This window comes from Vombatus ursinus, unplaced genomic scaffold, assembly GCF_900497805.2.
Source record: "Vombatus ursinus unplaced genomic scaffold, bare-nosed wombat genome assembly UNPS02014884.1, whole genome shotgun sequence".
Lineage (NCBI taxonomy): Eukaryota > Metazoa > Chordata > Mammalia > Diprotodontia > Vombatidae > Vombatus > Vombatus ursinus.
The window spans coordinates 798455-817531 of record NW_020954662.1 but is presented as its reverse complement, the minus strand read 5'-3'; the positions used below and the strand labels follow the sequence as shown (position 1 = coordinate 817531).

At 43.6% G+C, this 19077-nt stretch overlaps 1 protein-coding gene across 5 annotated transcripts in view; it reads right to left on the bottom strand.

Moving 5' to 3' along the window:
- LOC114028481 (E3 ubiquitin-protein ligase UBR4) overlaps nt 1-19077 on the bottom strand; it is a 147511-nt gene that overhangs the window by 98752 nt on the left and 29682 nt on the right. For all 5 annotated transcript variants that reach the window (XM_027842733.1, XM_027842730.1, XM_027842731.1 and 2 more), the window contains exons 21-36: nt 15584-15716; nt 14442-14521; nt 13897-14025; nt 12738-12920; nt 12460-12582; nt 12140-12369; nt 10301-10425; nt 8139-8236; nt 6875-7032; nt 5729-5938; nt 4873-4974; nt 4508-4608; nt 4048-4246; nt 3418-3606; nt 2126-2189; nt 537-728 (exon numbers count right to left, since the gene is read on the bottom strand). In XM_027842733.1, the coding sequence (XP_027698534.1) occupies nt 537-728; nt 2126-2189; nt 3418-3606; nt 4048-4246; nt 4508-4608; nt 4873-4974; nt 5729-5938; nt 6875-7032; nt 8139-8236; nt 10301-10425; nt 12140-12369; nt 12460-12582; nt 12738-12920; nt 13897-14025; nt 14442-14521; nt 15584-15716 (2316 nt within the window). The remainder of the gene's footprint in view (nt 1-536; nt 729-2125; nt 2190-3417; nt 3607-4047; nt 4247-4507; nt 4609-4872; nt 4975-5728; nt 5939-6874; nt 7033-8138; nt 8237-10300; nt 10426-12139; nt 12370-12459; nt 12583-12737; nt 12921-13896; nt 14026-14441; nt 14522-15583; nt 15717-19077) is intronic.

The following is a 19077-nucleotide window of genomic DNA, read 5'->3' as shown; positions in this document are numbered from 1 at the left end:
CTCTCTCTCTCTCTCTCTCTCTCTCTCTCTCTCTCTCTCTCTCTCTCCCCCCACTCCTCCATCCATCCGGAAATCTTCTGGTCAGACTGTAAATGGTCAGTGAAACCCAACGCAGCAAGAGTTGAAGACTGAAAACAAAACTTACTGCAAGTATCAGTAGAGGCCTCATTTGTTTTGTGGTCAAGATAACAATTAAACTTGTATTTCCTATACAAAGGTTTCACACAACCTCTGCCCCAAATTCTATTAAAGTTCACTTGATACATAAAATGGTATCTCCCAATTGAACAACACCTCCTTCCAGAAGGATAGGTTTTCATAACTCACTCTTCCAAAATCTGCTGAAAATCAAGAGTTTTTGAGTGTGAGCAGTTATGGGAAACAGCTTTGCCTGAGGTCCCAGCAGCTGCTGAGCCTGGAGAAGACAACATTTTTAAGGCTGGGCTCTATCAGCATAGATTAAAAACCTAAATGGGAGCTGTCCTTTCAACAAATGACCCTCAAACGTAAAGTGGGCTGCCTTAGAGGAGACTTACTGAGTCCTCGGCCTGAGAGTCTTCTTCTTCTACCGCCAGCTCCTCTACCCAGTCTGAGTCGACCTCGATGGCCCGCTCCTCTCCATCCACTGAGAGATGACTCGGGCCCTGACCGCTGCCCTGGCTCAGGGCATTGGTGACATCAGCCAGGTAAGATACAATATGGCAGGTACATTCCAGAATAGTCACATGCTATAAAAGAAGACCATGATTCCTCAGAAATTACACTTCTCAACTATTTCCTGTTATGTAAAATCAAGTACTATGCACTTTTCCCAATGAAAAAAGTTCCTTTTTTCATTTACATCATCTACATTTACATGGCTCTTTGTATGTTTTCCCTTGTCAGTTTGCACACCTTTGTACAATGAGTATGGGACCTTTTTTACGCCTCCTAAGTTGTTGTTTCTTGATTAGTTTTGTCTCTTTTTCCTTCATTCTCTCTCACTTTTGTTCCCCAACCCTCCTCTTGGGACTTTAGGAACTTTCAATTAGTCCTTTATCCTCCACTGATAGCAATACTCACTTAAGAATAATTAACAATAATAACAGCAGCTAGCATTTAGGTAGTGCTCTAAGGTTTGCAAAGCTCTTTACAGGATACATCTGAATTTGATCCTCACAACAACCCTGTGAAGTAGGCGCTAGTATTATCCCCATTTTACAGATGAGGAAACTGAGGATGAGAGAGATGAAGTGACTTGCTCAGGGTCACATAGCAAATAAACAAGTGACTACATTAGGCAGGATCTGAATTGAGTCTTCTTGACTCCAAGTGCTGCCCTCTGGCCGCGGCACCACCTAGTGGCTGTAATTAAACATAATAAAGGCTCAGACCACTACGTCGGGAGAAATAGGGAGCAGTTGGAGAGATCATGAGTGAGTTTAGTAGCAAATTCCTCATACCTCTTTTTCAAATACAACAGCCTGACCTCTAACCCTCAGAAACCCAAGTTACTTTATTCTATCCTCTGTGACCTTTCCATGCTAAAAGGACAGACTGCCAAGAGGAGAACTGGCACCTAAGAGGGCTCCCACGGCAAGCAGAAGGGGCCACCACGTGCTCTCAGCCAACCACCCAGGGTTCTTCCATTCCACAGGGAATGAAATGTCACCTGGATGCAGGAATTATAGATCCTAGCAGAGTGACTTGTGTGCCTAAAGCCCCCTGGGAGGCTTGGTGGAGAAACATTTGGAAATCCAGAAGGTCACCATGCACTCAGAGTGTGCATTGATTAGGGGGGTGCCTGATGGAAGCAGGAAAGACAGTTTTCTGTACCATGACAACATATTTTTTTAAACAGCAGCCACTGATATATCAGCAAGGGCTCTACTGAAAGCCTGTTTTTCAGAATATTTGCAGCCTCCTATCACTTCCTGACACCTTGAAAAGGCCTAAAGGCATGCAGTTGACAATTACACACATCTTCCCATAGGACACCAGGGACAGAGACCAGGGCTGAGAAGCAATGACTTCCTGGCGAACTGAAGACAAGAATCAATCAACACCCTCCCAGGTTAAACAGGTCCTCCCCAATTGTTTTAATTGTCACCCTCCCAATCTAATAATTGCTCCCCAATTTTCTTACCTTCCCATGCATTACATTAGCATTCATTTTTTCAACTACATTCTTCTGAGACAAGTATTTCTTACTGTTGAGGAAAGGAAATACAGAAACACTGAGGTGTCCAGGGAGAGGAAACATCTTCCTGACTCCACCAGGTCTTCAATTCCCAGCCCAGTTGGTAAATGTAGAAATCCAAATTAATGCTTATAGAAAAAGACTGAACGGAATGGACTAACAGAGTGAACGACAGGTTGAGAGTTAAACCACATGGGCCTTTATCACTCACCCTTCCCATCAATTTGTCCCATACCTCAGTCTTCTCATCAGCAAAATAATGATAATATGCAGTCTAAGAAAGCTGTGAGGATTGTGTACCATGCTCAGGACTACTTTAATGTAATAAATCAATGACACTGAATCATCATACAGAAAATGCCACAGCATGTTACATTTTCTTCCTTACTCAAACCCATTCTCTCACATCTATCCCCCTTTGCTCTTTAACCCCTCTGCAACAAACCTAGTATAAGCTCATTTTACTACTAACCTGGACAACAACCTCCCCTCAGGAATCCCCCCAGCACTCTATACAATACATTCAATACTTCCCTCAACCACTGGCAGACTAACTTTCCTAACAGACTGTATCATATCGCTCAATAGATCAAATATCTTCAGTGTTTTACCTCCTTTTGCCTACGTAACAAAAATAAAACTCCTTTACCCAACATTCCAAGCCCTATACAATCTGGTGCTGCCCTACTTGTCCCACCAACACACATGCACGCGTGCATACACAACACACATTGCGCACACACACAAGCACACACACATTTTCTGTTCTAGTGAAACTGAACTCTCCTCAGTCCTGGCTCCACCCCCAAACACACATCTTTGTTCTTTTGTCTCCATGATTTACTTGCACACTTTCTTGCACCTGGAAGATATACTTTGTATGTTTAACCCCTATGTGTCTTTTAAAGCCCAACTCAAACTTTCTCAGCTAAACGTTCCCTGATATGCCAATGATCCATCAATCCCTCAGCCGCCCCTCTCTGAGAACTCTGTTCTGAAATTCTCTAAAGACATTTAGTATTGCATCTGATGGCTCTACGTCTCAGTGTTTGTAAGCTTCATGAAGAGAAGGAGCCCAGCCCACCCAGACTCTTCTCCCCCCAGCACAACGGGCGCCTGGTTGAGTCTGCTCAAGCTGAATGAGTTCCGAACGAGGGGAAGCAGCAGCATGGCTTCACCTTCACCAAGGCCCAGCTCCAGGGCTCACTGCTCACTTGCTCCATTTCTTTTCCACTTACCATCTGCTCAACCAGTCCACAGCAGCACCATGAAGCTGGAGGTGGCCGGCACCTTGGCCCGCACTGGCCAGTGTCGCCATCACAACCATGAGCTCAGGAAAGCCAGCGCCGTCCCCATTGGCCAGCATTTCTGTCGCCATAGGGATCAGGGTGCTCAGCAGCACAGTGCAAACGCCTTCCCCAACTTGGCTACGGGGCACAGAAAACAGTGAAGCAATGAGATGCCAACGGGAAATCAGGCCGTCAGCTGGTTGAGGCGCAGGACACACTGGAGGCAAACAGAACCCAGGCCGTGGGCATGATTTGAGCATGTAACAGGAGCTCAGTCTGCCCATCAGTCACCCTCAGTTTTAAAAAACTCATGCTCTATCACCCTGGCTAGACAAAATCACAGCACAGTCATGCACATAGCCCTTATTAGAGCAGCCTTCTCTGGGAGCTGTACCCGGGATGAAGTTGAGGAGCTGTGCTGGGGCTCATGGTTGGGGAGAGAGGACAAGAGGAGGGAATGGGAAGATATCTCAAAGGATGGGACTGACAGCAGAGGGGGGAACAGAGAGGCTCAGTGCCATGCACATCCTCCTGGAGTTTTCTAGGGGCACTGAAGCACATCAGGTCAAGACGTTCTACCTGTTCTCCCGAACGATGTATGTGGTCAGTAGCTGCAGCAGCTGCCGGTTCTCTTGCACCACCTCCAGCTGGTCGGACTCCTTGGGGGGTGATGTGGTCATGCGGGTAAGCCAAGCCTGGAGCCGCACAGGCTCCACACAAGCCAGCTGGGCGAGAGAGCCACAGAGATGTAGCAGGCTGGGGTTAGGGCTCTTCTCGGCTGAGGAAAGAGCAAAGGGCTGCGGTCAACACAACAGGGGCCAGAAAAGGGTAAGAAGAAAGGCGAGAGGGAGGAAATGTGGGGGAGGGAAAGGGGAGGCCATTTTAATTGAGTGTTCTGTCTCCCTCCAAAAATTCTCCTGGAAAGATTCTCCCCACTTGTTCACATTTTCATGCTGCTGTGACACTCTGGCAGAAGGTGGCCCAGTATTAGCCAGACATCAAAGTTCCCATAAGGAGATTATTAAAAGCTGTCACTCACTCAGCTGGAAGAGTTTGGTGAAGAATTTCAGAACTCGGTTACAGAATTTAGCAGAGAGGTTTTCATTGGCTGTGGCCATCATGATCTGGACAAGTTCTCCACTGGGAGACAGAAGGGAGAGAAAAACAGAAGAATCGCATTAAGCCCCACAAAAGGCATCCATTTCCATTTCCTCACCATCACTTGTCTTTCCAGTGGAACCATTCATCTTTGGAGCATGACTGGTTCAGGCCATGAAGCCCTCCCTCCCTCCCTCTCTCCCTTAGAGAGCAGGAGATAAAAGTAGCCTTGCTCCCCAAGCACACAGGCCGCTAATCAGACCTCCCAGAAGGCAACACCCCAGGAAGGATGCCAAAAGGTCTCACCTCTCTGAGAAAAACTCCTCCATGGCCTTGCGAGCCTGGCTACTTTCCAACTGTTTCTCCAGATGCTGGAGACACTCTTCCAAGATGGACTCATCTAGTCCACTGAGGATCAAAAAGGAGAAAATGACTGTGAACAGTCAGGTGCATTCTAATGACTTTTTAAGAATTCATAATGCCCACACAGGAATGAAATATGAAAATGTCAAATACAGTGAGAGCAGTGTCCAAGAATCAACAAAGACACTAAAGTTACAAACCATTTCTAAATAATGGTTCTGTGATCTGACTTTCCTATCCTCTATGCCCCCTGAGTTAATGAATAGAATCACTAAATTTCAATTGTTTGCCAAGACATGATTCAGTGATACAAGTAATAGAAGCTATGAGTTCTAATCCTGTCTCTGGCTTGGATACATTTGAGTGACAGGAGACAAATCACCACATTTGCCTAGCTAATAATTTTGAGTTCCTCAAGAGGAAGAAGGCAGAATGCCCAAGAAAAAAATAAAGATTGTGGTGAACAAACCTGGTCCCCTCACTATTGAGATGATGGGTACGAGGCTCAGGTACTCATTTCCCTATTGGAACATTTATAAGACCTGTCATAAGTGGACAAAAACACACTATACAGTTTTCTGGAAAGGTATAATATGACACAGGAATCTATCACAAATCCTGGCAGGATTCAAATGCTGGCCCTACCCTTTTCTGTCATCCAGCATTTTGGCTGAAGATAGAGCAAGGGTCCAAGAATCAGGAAAAAAATTGCTGTGTCCATCTGCAAGAATCCCATTACCTTGCCTAACGTCAATGACAAAGGAGCTGGCAGAAGCTAACAGTACTAAATCAGACTCACCTATTAGGGTCTGCATGATTGGCCAAAATGTTGTAACACCCCGTGATGAGCTTTTCGTAGACTCGAGCCAAAAACTCATCTGACTCAGCTGGGCCCAGGATCCTTTCTAGGGAGTTGCTGCTCATCTCAGCCACGCTCTCAGTGCTCATCTCCAAGAGAAGGGGCAGCAGTGTGCCAATCACCTGGGGAGGGTTTAACTCATCGGACCAACTTCAGGGAAGAAAAAGGAACCAGGTCAGTTTCTTCTGAGACCCTGCTAGGAACAGCACAACTCGAGCATTTCTAAATGGAAACACTTACTGATCTTTACTGAAAAGATGAATATTCTGTATGACAGATGTAAACCAAGGGAAAAGATATCTCAAAACCAACAAAGTAACTGATCTGCCTCCAAAAACGCAGACTTTGGACAAAAATATAACCTCAGCATTTTGGCTGACATTTCTTCTCCAGGGAATATGGCCCTAATTTTATGTGGATTGTTCACAAAAACACCAAACAGTCCCTATGTCAGTCTCCTCCACTACAATGGAACACTGGAGCCCCTCCTGGTATTTATGAACAATCTTTCAAATTACAGCTGCCCACCATGTTACTGTTCCCCACATCTATGTGATGTTGCTATTTAAATATTGTACCTCCTTCCAGAGGTCACATGTAGGAAAAGAGGTGGGAGCTGCCTTTACCCTAGCATCCTCAGAGCTCACACTGATGGAGCCCTCACAGCTTACAAATCACCTTCCTCAAATTCCTCCTTGAGGTCGGCAGTGCAAGTATTATTGCCCCATTCTAAGAAAGGAGAAAACCAAGGCACAGAAATGTCAAGTTATTTATCCAAAGGGTCTTAACTAGTTCAGTGACAGATCTGAATCTTAAAACCTCGTCCTTGGGACTTTAAGCCTTCCCTCTATACTCTCACTTCTGTATAATTTAAAACCAGAAAGATGACTCAAAGTGAACAGATTTCATTCCAAGGGCCAAATGTACAGGTTTCTTCTACTAGACAAGAACACGAGAAAGGTCTATTAATACCAACACCCAATCCCTTCCCTCACATATTTTCTCTAGATATAGATAGTTTTCTCAGCTAAAGAGCTAGGGCAAAAAGCACAGAAGACTTTGAATTTAATTATATAAAGTACTCACACAATAAGATCACCAGTCAGCCTGACCAGAGAAAGAAGTGTGTGTTTCAAGGAAGCAGCCAAGGGCAGACTCTGACTACAGAGGGTCCCCAGGTGGGCGGCCTGCACAGCACTGATGTAACTCTCTGCTGGAATTGTGTCATTGGCAAAAGCATTACGCTATAAGGAAGCAGAACACAAATATCATATAAGGCATAAGGACCACATAGTCTACACATGATCAAATTTTCTCATTGAAGAAAGATGACAACAGAAGAAGCCATCAGGGCTTACAGACTAATGACTGTATTTTAGCGATGTGAGAATGAAGAAATAGCTATACACTTAAAATAAGACACTGAAAACATGATAAGCAACCAACCAATTTCTAGGTGACTAATTCCTGCCCTGCCCACCTCAATGGAAGGTGGTCAAAACCAAAGATGAACACATTCATGTGTTTTGAAAAGCATTCAGTCAAGGAATCTGTGTCACAGCAAGACCAGATGATGGAGCCATCTCACAAGGATGACCACTTGTGGGGGAGATATTAACAAGAGCACTCTTATTCAGGATTCAATTCTGCTATCCACTATGGTCAGGGAATGGAGGTTATTGCCTCAGGATGACAGTTACCACATATAATGTATATGAGTGATCAACTTTTCTCAAAGAACTTAATCCTTCTTACGTGATTCAGAAGGAGCTCCAGGATCTTGAAATGTGTCAAGATCATCAAAATGAACATAATTATCCTTAGAATCACAGAACCATGGGATATGAAAGCTAAAATGAGCCTAAGAAATCTAGTCCAATTTACAAATGAGGAAACTAAAGCACAGAGCTAAGTAACTTGCTCAAGGTCAAACAGCTGGTGGCAAAGCCAAGTCTAGAACTCTTGGTCAATGAAAGACCAAGTTGTCTTCCAGATGTGGACATAACTTATAAACTGCTAGTCAACAGAATACTGGGTAACAGACTTTACCATCTTTTTTTTTCTGATAGGGTTGAGAAAACTTAGAGTCAGAAACTGCCCCATAGTGTAACACAGAGCAAGCCTGATTCCTGACTCGCCTTCTATCTGCTCCAAAGCACATGTGAGCTTTCAGAACAGAGGCATCACCCCTTGGGCACTACAATACATGGATTCTGGCATCACATATGACTACTATGTGTAAGGATCTTCTTGGAATCCATGTGGTGGCCAAAAAAAGGGAAAAGAACATAGACACTGCAGGCAGCATTCATATAACTGCTGTTCCAAGAAGCACTATAAACTTGCTTACCCAGGATCCAATATTGGGAAACTCATTTGTGTGAATATTGTTCCATGACTCACATAGGGCCTGCACAGATGATGGTAAGTTCTGAACAAGTGTAGAACCTGCAGGCAAGAGAAAGGAACAGAAACCATCACAAGAGAGAAGGGAAAATTCAATGGCCCTATTGTTTTAAAATTTCAGCCCAAATGCAGAGGAAAAAGCTTTTCAATAGTATTACCATAATATCTGAAAGAAAATAAAGAGGTACAAGACAAAAAGTGAAAATCTCTCTTTCTATCTGACTGAAACTATAGCAAATACCGCTACCACCAAGCTGCCAAATAAATAAGAGGCATTTTGGAATAATGGCTAGCAAATGAGTCTCAGAATCAGGAAGACCTGGGTTCAACTTCCCTCCCTGAAATCTACTGGCTATGGGAGCCTTGAAAAGTCACAGACTCTCTCAGAACTCCAGACACATTTAGACTATCTACCCAAGTTGTTTAAAAAAAAAAAAGGACAGGGGGTACCGCCTGTTTCCCTTTGGCAGAGGGAGTTCCTTTACTGAGAATCCTTCACATCAATGAAACCATAGGTATAGACCAAATAGTAATGATGATGATGACGGTAACAACAATACCACAGCTAGCATTTATATAGCACCTGTTATGTGGCGGACACCTTTACAAATATTCTCTCATTTTGTCCTCACAACAAACCTGGCAGGTGGGTGCCGCTATTATCCTCATTTTACAGATAAGGAAACCAAGGTAGCCACTAGAGTTTATTGAGTAGGATGGGTGACATGGTTACACCTGCAATTTAGGAAGATGACTTTAACAGCTGAATGGAAGAAAGACTGCAGTGGGGAGAGACTTGAGGCAAGCAGAATCCCCAGCAGAAATGAGGTGATGAGAGCTTGCACCACTTAATAAACTCTAGGAACACCGTGTCACCTCCAAGTTCAAACATAAAATCTTCTGCCTGGTGTTCAAAGTATTTCCTAACTTTCCCCTTCCACACACTTTTATAGACTTCTTACACCCTCGATCCCGTGACATCCTGTTATTCCACAAACAAGACACTCCACTTCCAAACTCTGGGCATTTTCCCTGGCTGTCCCCATTACAGGGGGACTCTCTCTCATCTCTGCCACCTGGCTTCCTTTAAGTGACAACAAGAATCCCACCTTGTACAGAAAGCCTTTCCCAACCCATCTTAATTCTAGTGCCTTCCCTCATCCTGTACACAACTTGTCTATACATAGTTGTTTGCATGGGCCCTCCCCATTAGACACTGAGCTCCTTGAGAGCAGGGACTGTCTTTTGTCTTCCTCTGCACCCCAACAGCACAGTGTCTGGCATATAGTAGGCACTTAATATGTTTATTATTGACTGGCCTTAACAACTATAATTTAAGGAATAAAATAAATAACTGCATAACCCACCCTAAGAATTTGGAGAAAAATTATTTGAGGGAATCAAAGAAGGCTTTACAGAGACAGAATCATCTAATCTGGATTAAAAGGATCAGGCACATCAAATGACACAAAAATTTGCTTGGTTCTTTTTGGTATTCTTAAATTCTGGTCCTTCTAGTTTAAAGGAGGAGAAAAATATCAGTAAGTAGAAATGGAGAAGATCATATTTGTCATGGAGAAACAATGACAGACCAGAGAAGATGGTATCTCACCTGGACTTTGAAAGAGAAGTAAAGTATGCCAATAGACAGAGACTTGGGCAGAGGAAAAGGGAGAGGGGAGAACTGGAATGGGCCACAGGACACAAGACCAAGGAGTAACTGGGTTGGAATACAAAGTAAATTAAGGGGTATAGCATGAAATAAATAAAAATGAAAGGGTAGGCTGAAGAGAGACTGCAAAGTTCTGAATGTCTCCTGAGTTCATCACAGTTCAGCAGTTTCTATTTTATTAGGCAGCCACTGCAGTGCCACTGACAGCATCTGGGCAGGGAGTTCACCTAACCAAAGTTGTATACTGGCAGCAGTATGAAGGATGGATTAGATGGGGAGAAATGAGAAGCAAAGAGAACAATCAGGAGGCCGCTGCCCATGGCCACACAGAAGATAATGGCCTACACAGGTGTGGGCACCAAGAATTGAAAGGCTCCTCTGCCCTAAGTCTCCTCTTCAGAAACCCAACCCTTCAGCTGGCTGCCGCCCCTTACCCAAGGTATTGGACTTGCACCGGCTCGAGCCTATCGCCAAGACAGCAGAATAACCTCCCAGTTTCTCTTCAGAAGGCTTATTCTCAGTGGAACCCTCTTCAGAGAGGCTTTGCAGCAAATAAGACCTGTGGGAAGAATGTGGGGAAATGGAATCAAGACAAAAAATATATTGACTGGGAGTCTATTCTCATCTTAGCCAAGGAACTCTTTAAGATACCAGGAAGCCACTAAATCTCTAGGTATCTCAGGCACAAGGATAAGGAATAAGAGCGCAGCAGAGTAGACTAACAAGACTCTTACTCCAAAATTCTGATGGCAATCTGATGCTACTGAAATGAAATAAAATTGTTATACATGGTCTGTCCTTCCACAATCACTACTACTAACAGCAGGCAAAACACTGCTGATTCTTCCAATGGAGAAAGATCCAACAGTCTGGAGGACTTGAAACAACCCAAGGGCCATATTTTGTCCACTGCTCCACTAGCAATGCTGAGATAAGCAGCCTAAAGCCCCATAAACTCCTTAATCATAAGACCTTTTAAAATTTTTAAATATTATTTTCATTTGTTTCAATAACTTAAACATTTCGACTATAGGATACCCACATGTAGTCATTTTTATTACTGTTAATGGTTCTTTTAGCACAGAAAATCTGCAAAGGGAACTGAATTCTAGATCTTTCAAAATAATCTCTCAGATCTTTGAAAGCCTCCTTTTCAGGTTGCTTGGTAGTCTTTCCTTTCAAAGTTTAGCTCATGTGATACCTCCTATATCAAGATTTCCCTACTTCCCAGAAGAAAGTGCTATCTCCCCTCCTCCAATTTCTAATGGCACTTGTTCTAGACCAGGGTTCCTAACCTGTGCCTCTCAGACCCAGGGAGGGCCACAGAGTCACAATCAAGGGGGATATACGTGAGCACCAAGCACTGGCATTTAGTCATTATGTGTTTTCTCAATCAACAGATACTAACCGTACAACTACTATCATGTGGGGAAATATTTGGACAGTAAAAAAGGATCTTCATAAATTTTTTGGACACAGCCATTGTAAAAATTTGTTATAAGATTCTGTTGTCTTTCAATGAGAGAGAGATAGGAGGGAGAGATGGATTTTGTTCATTAAAAAAAATATTTTTTTAAAAAAAGGGGTCTTCATATTAAAACAAACTAAGAACTACTGGTCTAGCTCTCTCCACTGCCCTTATCCTTCCCATTCTGCCTTGCATTATACCTGCAATGTATAAGCCTGCCTTTCCTCATCATTTGATTCTAAGTTCCCTGAGGGCTGGGACTAAAGCCAATCTTTTACCTTTGAATGCCCAGCTCCTAGCACTTGCTTTGCATGTAATAATGTTTAATAAATGGCTGCTGAAATTGGTCAAAATTTGGACGGTGAGAAGAACTCTCCCAATTACTGAATAAATTTAATGTATTTGGAAAAACTGCTCCTGTTGTCTCTGTACCCCACCTCCACTCCCACCAGTAACTAAACCAAAAGAAATATCTAGATTCTACCCAGAAACAGAACCTCCTCCTCACATTCAAAGAGTATTCCTCAGCTATTACTAAAAATCAAAGCATGTGTAGCCTCCCCATGGAGAACAAGAAGTAAATGCTGCACCAAAGGAAAAAAAAATCCCTAAAAGTGATGAAAAAGGAGCCCCCGCCCCCCCCAAATGAACTTTAGTCATCAGGGCTGCAAAGAGTGAACAGGTGTACTGTACACAGCATCAGAACTATAAAGTTCAAGAAAATGAACCTGCACCTTCTAGGAGAACCTGGAATTCCCTAGGAAAAATGTCCTTACCCCCCATTTCTCTAAGCAATATACTACACCTAGTGAATGATGCGTAGGTATCAATCAGTTGTAATGTAGCAGGCAGCAGGTTCTTAGTTATTTCTGATGACTTATGAGGATCAGTCTCAGCCGCCAACTTGGAAAAATGCTCATCCAGAGAGACCTGGACCTTGGAAATGGCTGCATCAAGGGTATAGATGGATTGCAGGCTGGGAATCTCATGTAACTGCAAGATGGTGGTACAGTCGATGCCACAGAATGATGAGATCTTAAAAATACCAGACATCATTAGTCAGGAGCCCTAAGAAGAAGGCCCCACTGGCTATATCAACACCACTTCAGACAAAGAGTAGCCTACCTGTCGAGCAAAGTACTCCTCTGCTATTTCCACATCATATTTCACAGAGCTGCACTTGCTGGAGGCCAGCTCGATGACAGAACTAGCATGGTCAGTTTTCATGCCCTGCTGGACAAGGTGGTCCTGTTTGGGGGGCAGCGAAAGAATCTGATTTCAGAACATTCTTGAGCTCATGATCTAGGCTGGGCCTGTAGCCATCTTCCTCCTTAATTGCCTACAGAGCTGCTCAGCTCAAAGCAACAGCCCTCAATGCTACACTACACGTGACACTACCATACCTTTATCCAACTGACATAAGAGCCAATCCGGAGGCGCGAAGACCAGCGCAAAGTATGCAGGATGTCACACTCACTCATCTCAGGCGTGTTCATAGCCAACTGGTTCATATATTTCTTTGATGGTGGCAAAATCCCCAGGATCCTCCAGAGTATCAAGAAATAATATTGGAGGGCACATGCCTCCTGAAGGACGCAAGAGTAATGAGTCAGAGAGGTGGCACTTGGCCTAATTCACTTCCAATATCTACGTAAAAGTACTATCCTAATACAAGAATCAAAACTGTCACTGCATCAAGTCCCTAGATCCAACTGGAGTTTTACTTCCTCTCAGCTGTGAGACTTCCAACCTGGAAGCTTTAGGCCAGTGGTATCAAGCTCAAATAGAAACAGGGGCCACTAAACTTACCTAAGGACCCCTGTGGCCACATACTGACTTAGAAAACCACATATTAACATCGTAAATGTTCTACTGTATTTTCATTTATTTGGTTAAATATTTCCCACCTATATTTTATCTTGTTCAGGCCACACCAGGAGTGATGAGGTCTGTGTATGACATCTCTGCTATAAGGGAAAATCCCTGGTACAATACACCCAATAAAAGAGCAGGAAATGCATTTTACACCTGCAAATCCTGCCCATAACACAACGAAGCCAACACTTCTGTGTGAAGATAGACCCAAACCATTTATGTCTGTAGAAAGCTGGAAAAGCAGCACTCAGGCTGGACAGTCAGGCTGACAGTGCCTGTCAGCCTCCGGTGCAGGACAACCCTCTTTCACCAGCATGACATGGATGGGGAGGCTAGGCGGCCCTCTACAAGGTCAGTGAGCATAGGACCACTGAGGTGCCGAGGCGCCGCCACCACCAGGTGTCAGCCCACAGTGCCTAGGCCGCTGTTTATTCCCAAATGCTCATTTCACTAAAACACTAATAAAAGCACATCAATACAATCTATCCAAACATAAAAAATAATTCAGATGCTTGTTTCTGACATGAAATTAAGAATTAGACTTACTCAACAACTGATATTCAACTTAACTAGTGAAACCCCAGACCTTAGTAGGAAGGGTTCTGTTTGGAACACTGGCCTCCAGTAACGCAGTCCTGCCCCAGCCCTCCCTCAGAACAGAGCAGCCCGATGCTCTGGAGTTCTTACCAGTGCCGTCACATTCTTATTCTCCTTCCTCCTGGTGGTGTCAAACTGAGAGCCGGCAGCTAGCAAAGAAGTCAGGGCGCCATACAGTTCATCATATTTCACTGCTCCGGAGAAGAGGACCTCACAGATCTAATGCCAGAACACAAGGACAACATGACTTCCTCACGCCTCTGCCAACATCCTTTCCTAAATCTTGCCACATCGCCCCTCAGTGCTGACAAAATGTCCCACCAATAACGGCCATCAGATTCATTGGCTGTCACTCCCAAGTACCACTCAGAAGTCACTGGAGTTCACCATGCCCGTTAACATGAACAATCTCAACAGTACCCAAAAGCCTCCTTTCATAGTCGCCAGGCAGAACCTGTCTCCAAGCTAAAAGCGGTCTCATAAGACTAGAAGTGGTCCCTCTGGTGCAAAGCCTGCATCCCCGCTGCAAAGCCCTCAGCCAGTCATTCTCTTTCCATCTGATAAGTCTGTCAGGGGGAAGAGTGCAAAGGCCCCCTCTCACATGATATAAAATAAAGGCTTAGGGTTCCTGATACCATATTATCAAGGCGATTTAAGTCATCTTCTGAGGCTTCTGGTGACAGGACACAATAAAATCTGGGCTGTGGAGCAGCATCTGGAAGATAACATGTGTTCAACATATGATTAGAGAAGGAGAGGTGCATTCTCCTCTGACTCAAAGGTGCCATATGAAAATCAGCAACTTGGAAGTAACCCACAGTTACTTCCAAGGGCACAATGAGTGCCCTCATTGATATTAAATAGAACCACCACCTCACTGACCTAAAAGAGTTCAACAACTCTCAAAAAGATCAACGTAAGAGGATGCAATCTGAGTAAACAAACTAAAGACTCTGGGAATGTGGACTTGAAGCTCATGTTTCTATGAACTCTCTCACCTCTCTGAAAGCCCCAGGACAACACCTACAGATAGCAAGGACACACTGGACACCTGACACAGCATTTTGTTCTGTACTGCTCTAATGCATTTATCATGTAATGGCTTATATTTATATGTTTATGTGTCCAGCTCCATAAAACACAAGAAGCTCCGAAAGGATAGAAATTATGTCTTATCTCAGCCGTGTATCTTGCCCAGTGCCTAGCACAGCATTCTCTCTCCCTATAGAGGTGTTTAATAAATGTTTGCTAAATCCTCACTTAGGAATATCAAAGGCCTTGTGGACAAGTGGGAACTTCACAGTTCCAATACAAGACTCAGAAAGAAATTCTGAACCATATCCAAAATTAGAACAAAGAAGTGAAATTCTAGCAGTCAGGCATCCCCACGTCTCTATACGTCTACACTGGGGTCAAGTAAGAGCCTGCACAAGCACTGCCTCGGCCCTGGAGCCTCTCCAGGAAATGGAAGCTTAGGGAGGCAGCCGTAACTCTGCGCACACCATTGGATTCCCCAGTAGGGAGCCGTGGGCTTGGTAAACCTGGAAATCTTGTCTAATGGGATCAACTCACTCTTTCTTAGAGAGATGCTGGTCTTCCTCAATGGAGGACAATTACCCAAATCACCAACATTTCTTTTAGTTATTTTGATTCCACCCTTCTCTCTTCATAAACACTTGTTTGTTGGTTTGTTTCTTTCCTTCCTTCCTTCTCTACTTTTGTCAGTGAGATGTGCTGAAGAAGCCAGAGGGGCTTTATAAAGTTCTTCTCTTCTGACCTGATGAACAATGCTTGGTCCAGTTTTCTTCCACTTCTTTGAAGCCATGATACAAGGGCGCAGGGGCCCTGCGGCCGCTTTCCTGAGATCCAGTTACCCAGCCAAAAGGAGGACTAAGAAGGTTATACTGCACCTGTACAAGACATATGAGGATTCAGTTTAAAGGAGAAACACATTATCACCAATTCTGCTGTAATCCTTCCAAGGTACTGACGGCTTGAAAAAAGTCAAAAATAAAATAATAATAATCACCTGAACCCCAATGAAAAAGATGAGAAAGAGAGAGTAACAGTTATAGTCAGGCTTTCCATAATGCTTTAAAATTAGCAAAGCACTTTAATACAGGATCATATATGAGCAGCAAAACAGACCTGTCAATATGTAGGCTAGGTATCATTATCCCTACCCAGGAGGAAAAAGAGGCAGAGCTATGCTAAAGGACTCACCTAGGTCACACAACTAGGGTGCCAAACACCAGGACATCTCACCTACAAACACAGCAATCTCACCACTATAACCCATTGTTTCTCTTTACAATGACAACAAATGTCCCTATAGGGTGGTCAGGTCCACATCTGGGGAATGAAGAGCAAAGTACCACAAGGAATTGTCCAGCTGCAGGAGTTCATTAACTCTCAGCAGTGCCCTCACAAGGAGATATGATAAGAACTGCTAACTTAAATCATCCTGCAGAAGCTTACTTAACTTGCAGCATGAATGAGTAGGTAGGAAACAAAAAGAATCCTCCTTAAATTCAAGAATCAGTATAACATAGTCCTGGACCTAGAATCTGAAAGAACTGGGCTCAAAATCTGCCCTCTGGGAGTTACTAGCTGTGTGACCCCTGCCAAGTCACTTAACTTCTCCATCCCAGCTTCCACAGCTATAAAACAAGGATAATAACTAACAGCTGTAGTAGCTATCTGAAGAGGTTAAGACACTCAGATGAAATAATGAACAAAAAGTGCCTTGCAAACTTGAAAGCACTATATTAATGTAAGTTTTCATTTTTGTTATTATTTGATTCTACAATGGTTATAGAATTTCTTTTTCCGGACATTGTTATTATTATTATTATCATATTATTATTAGCATTAGCATTAGCTATATAATGCTTTTAACAATTCAATTTAACAAGCATTTATTAAACATCTACTACATTCAAGGTACTGTGACAGGTGCAAGAGCTATAAAGACAAAAATAAAAAACAACCTCTGCCTTTAAGGACCTTCAATTATGTATTCGAATGGATCTGTGATCTCTTGATATGGAAGTTCCCTCCAAAGTCATACACAGTAATCATCCACGTCTGCTCGTTCAAAGCAACTCTTATTCATGTCCTCCCCTGAGGTCAGCAGGGACAGGAGGAGTGAGGCCCGCCATCCATCATGATACTGTGATGGTGGCCTTCCTCATCTTCTCAAGACATCAAGAGGCTACAATGTGGACCTCTCAGATCAGTCCCTTGTTATTCTTCACCTCCATTATGTGGATAAAATGGTAAACACTATTTACTTTACAAATAAAAGTCAACATAACATGATTTTGAGAAGGGACAGAGCCCTAACTAGCAGGACATCAGCAAAGTTTCCTCACTCCAAGAGATGGCACCTGGGCTGAGCCTGGAAAGAAGTTAAGAATTCTAAAAGACAAAAAATGCAGAGGGCACATACTCCAGGAAAGGAGGGGAGCCTGTGAAAAGGTTCAGAAAGGAAATGGAATGTCAAGTTTAGAAGGCAGCAGGTAGGCCAGTTTGGCTGGCCTACAATATGTGTAGAAGGGAGAACGTGAAATAAGTCTGGCAAGACCTGTTGGGGCCAGATGCCCCTCAAGATTACTGAGCACAGGAGTGAAAAAGTCAGACCCATGCTTTAGGTCGACCAGTTTGGCAGTTATGTGGAGGACTGATAAGAATTGGGAAAAATTAAAAACAGGGAGGCCAATTAGAAGGCCTATACAATAGTACAGGCAAGTGGTGATAAGAACCCAGACGATAGTGAAAGCTATGTGAATGGAGAAGAGAGGACAAATGGGAGATACACTGTAGAGAAAGGACTGACAACACTTGGCCACTTATTTGCTGCATATAGAGAGTGAAGGGAAAAGGAAGAGTTGAAGATAATTCCAAAATTGCCAACCTGGGAGACTGGGAGAATCATGTTACCCTCAACAGAAACCAGAAAGTAGGCAGGAGATTTAGGAAAAAAGAAGACAACTTTCACTTTAGACATACTGACTTTGAGATGGTGATGGGACATAAATTATAATGCCCAGCTGGTGGTGTGGGACTTGAGTTCTAAAAAGAAAAGAGTTGGATAACTTTATGTGGGAATCCTCTGTGTCCGAGAGCTAAGCAAGTGTAGAGCAAGAGGAAAGAGGCCCAGGACAGAAGCTGGAGGGATAAGTGGATTTGGGGGAGCAAGCTTCACAAACAATGAGCCAGCAATGGAAACTGAACAGAAACAGTCAAGCAGGAATGAAGAAAGCCAAGAGAAAAGAGGGTCATGAAATGTGAACAAGGACAGAGTATCCATGGTGTCAAAGGCTGCAGAGAGGTCAAGAAAGATGATAAGTGAGAAACGACCATCAGGTTTGGCAACTGAGAGATCCCAGATAACTTCAGGAAGAGCAGTCTCACTTAGTGATGAGGGTGGGAGACACTGCTGAGGATTCAAAAGGGAGTGAAAGGGAAGAAACTAGAGGCAATGCCTACAGGTAACTTCTTCCAGGTTCGTAAAAGAACAAAAAGAGAACACAAGCTCACAGTTTGAGTGGCTGGGATACCAAATGAAAGTTAAGGATAGGGAAGAGCTGCAGATATGTTTGAAGATGCCAGGAAAGATAAGGAGAAGCTGAAGATGAGAGAAAAGGGATGATGGAAGATGTGAGCTCCCAAAGGAGAACAGGGATGGAATCCAGAGCCCAAGGGGCTGTCCTGGACAAAGTGAAAGGCCACATCTTCATCACAGACTAAAACAAAAAGAGACTAGGTGATGATGTGGAGAAGTTCTGTTATAAAGAAGAGGGGATGAGGCAGCTAGGTGGCGCAGTGGATAGAGGACTGGCCCTGGAGTCAGGAGGACCCAAGTTCAAATCTGGCCTCAGACACATAACACTCACTAGCTGTGTGACTCTGGGCAAGTCACTTAACCCTAACTGCCTCACAAAAAAAAAAAAAAGAAGAAGAGGAGAGAGGAGAGATTTCATTATGGATGGCCTCAGTCTTCTCAGTAAAGTATGAAGCAAGCTCCTTGGCTAAGAAGGCACAGGGAGGAAGGTGGAATATGAGGTTAAGCTGAGGGAAGAGAAACACTGCTTTAAAACCGGCAAAGTAAGATATGAGTGTGTGTATAAAATATTTATAAAATCTAATCTGATCCTCACAACTCTCTTATCTTCTTTTTACAGATAAGGAAAGTGAGATTCAGTAACATTAGGTAGCTTGCTAGTAAGAATCACAGGCAGGATTTGAACCCAGGTGTCTCCTGACAAT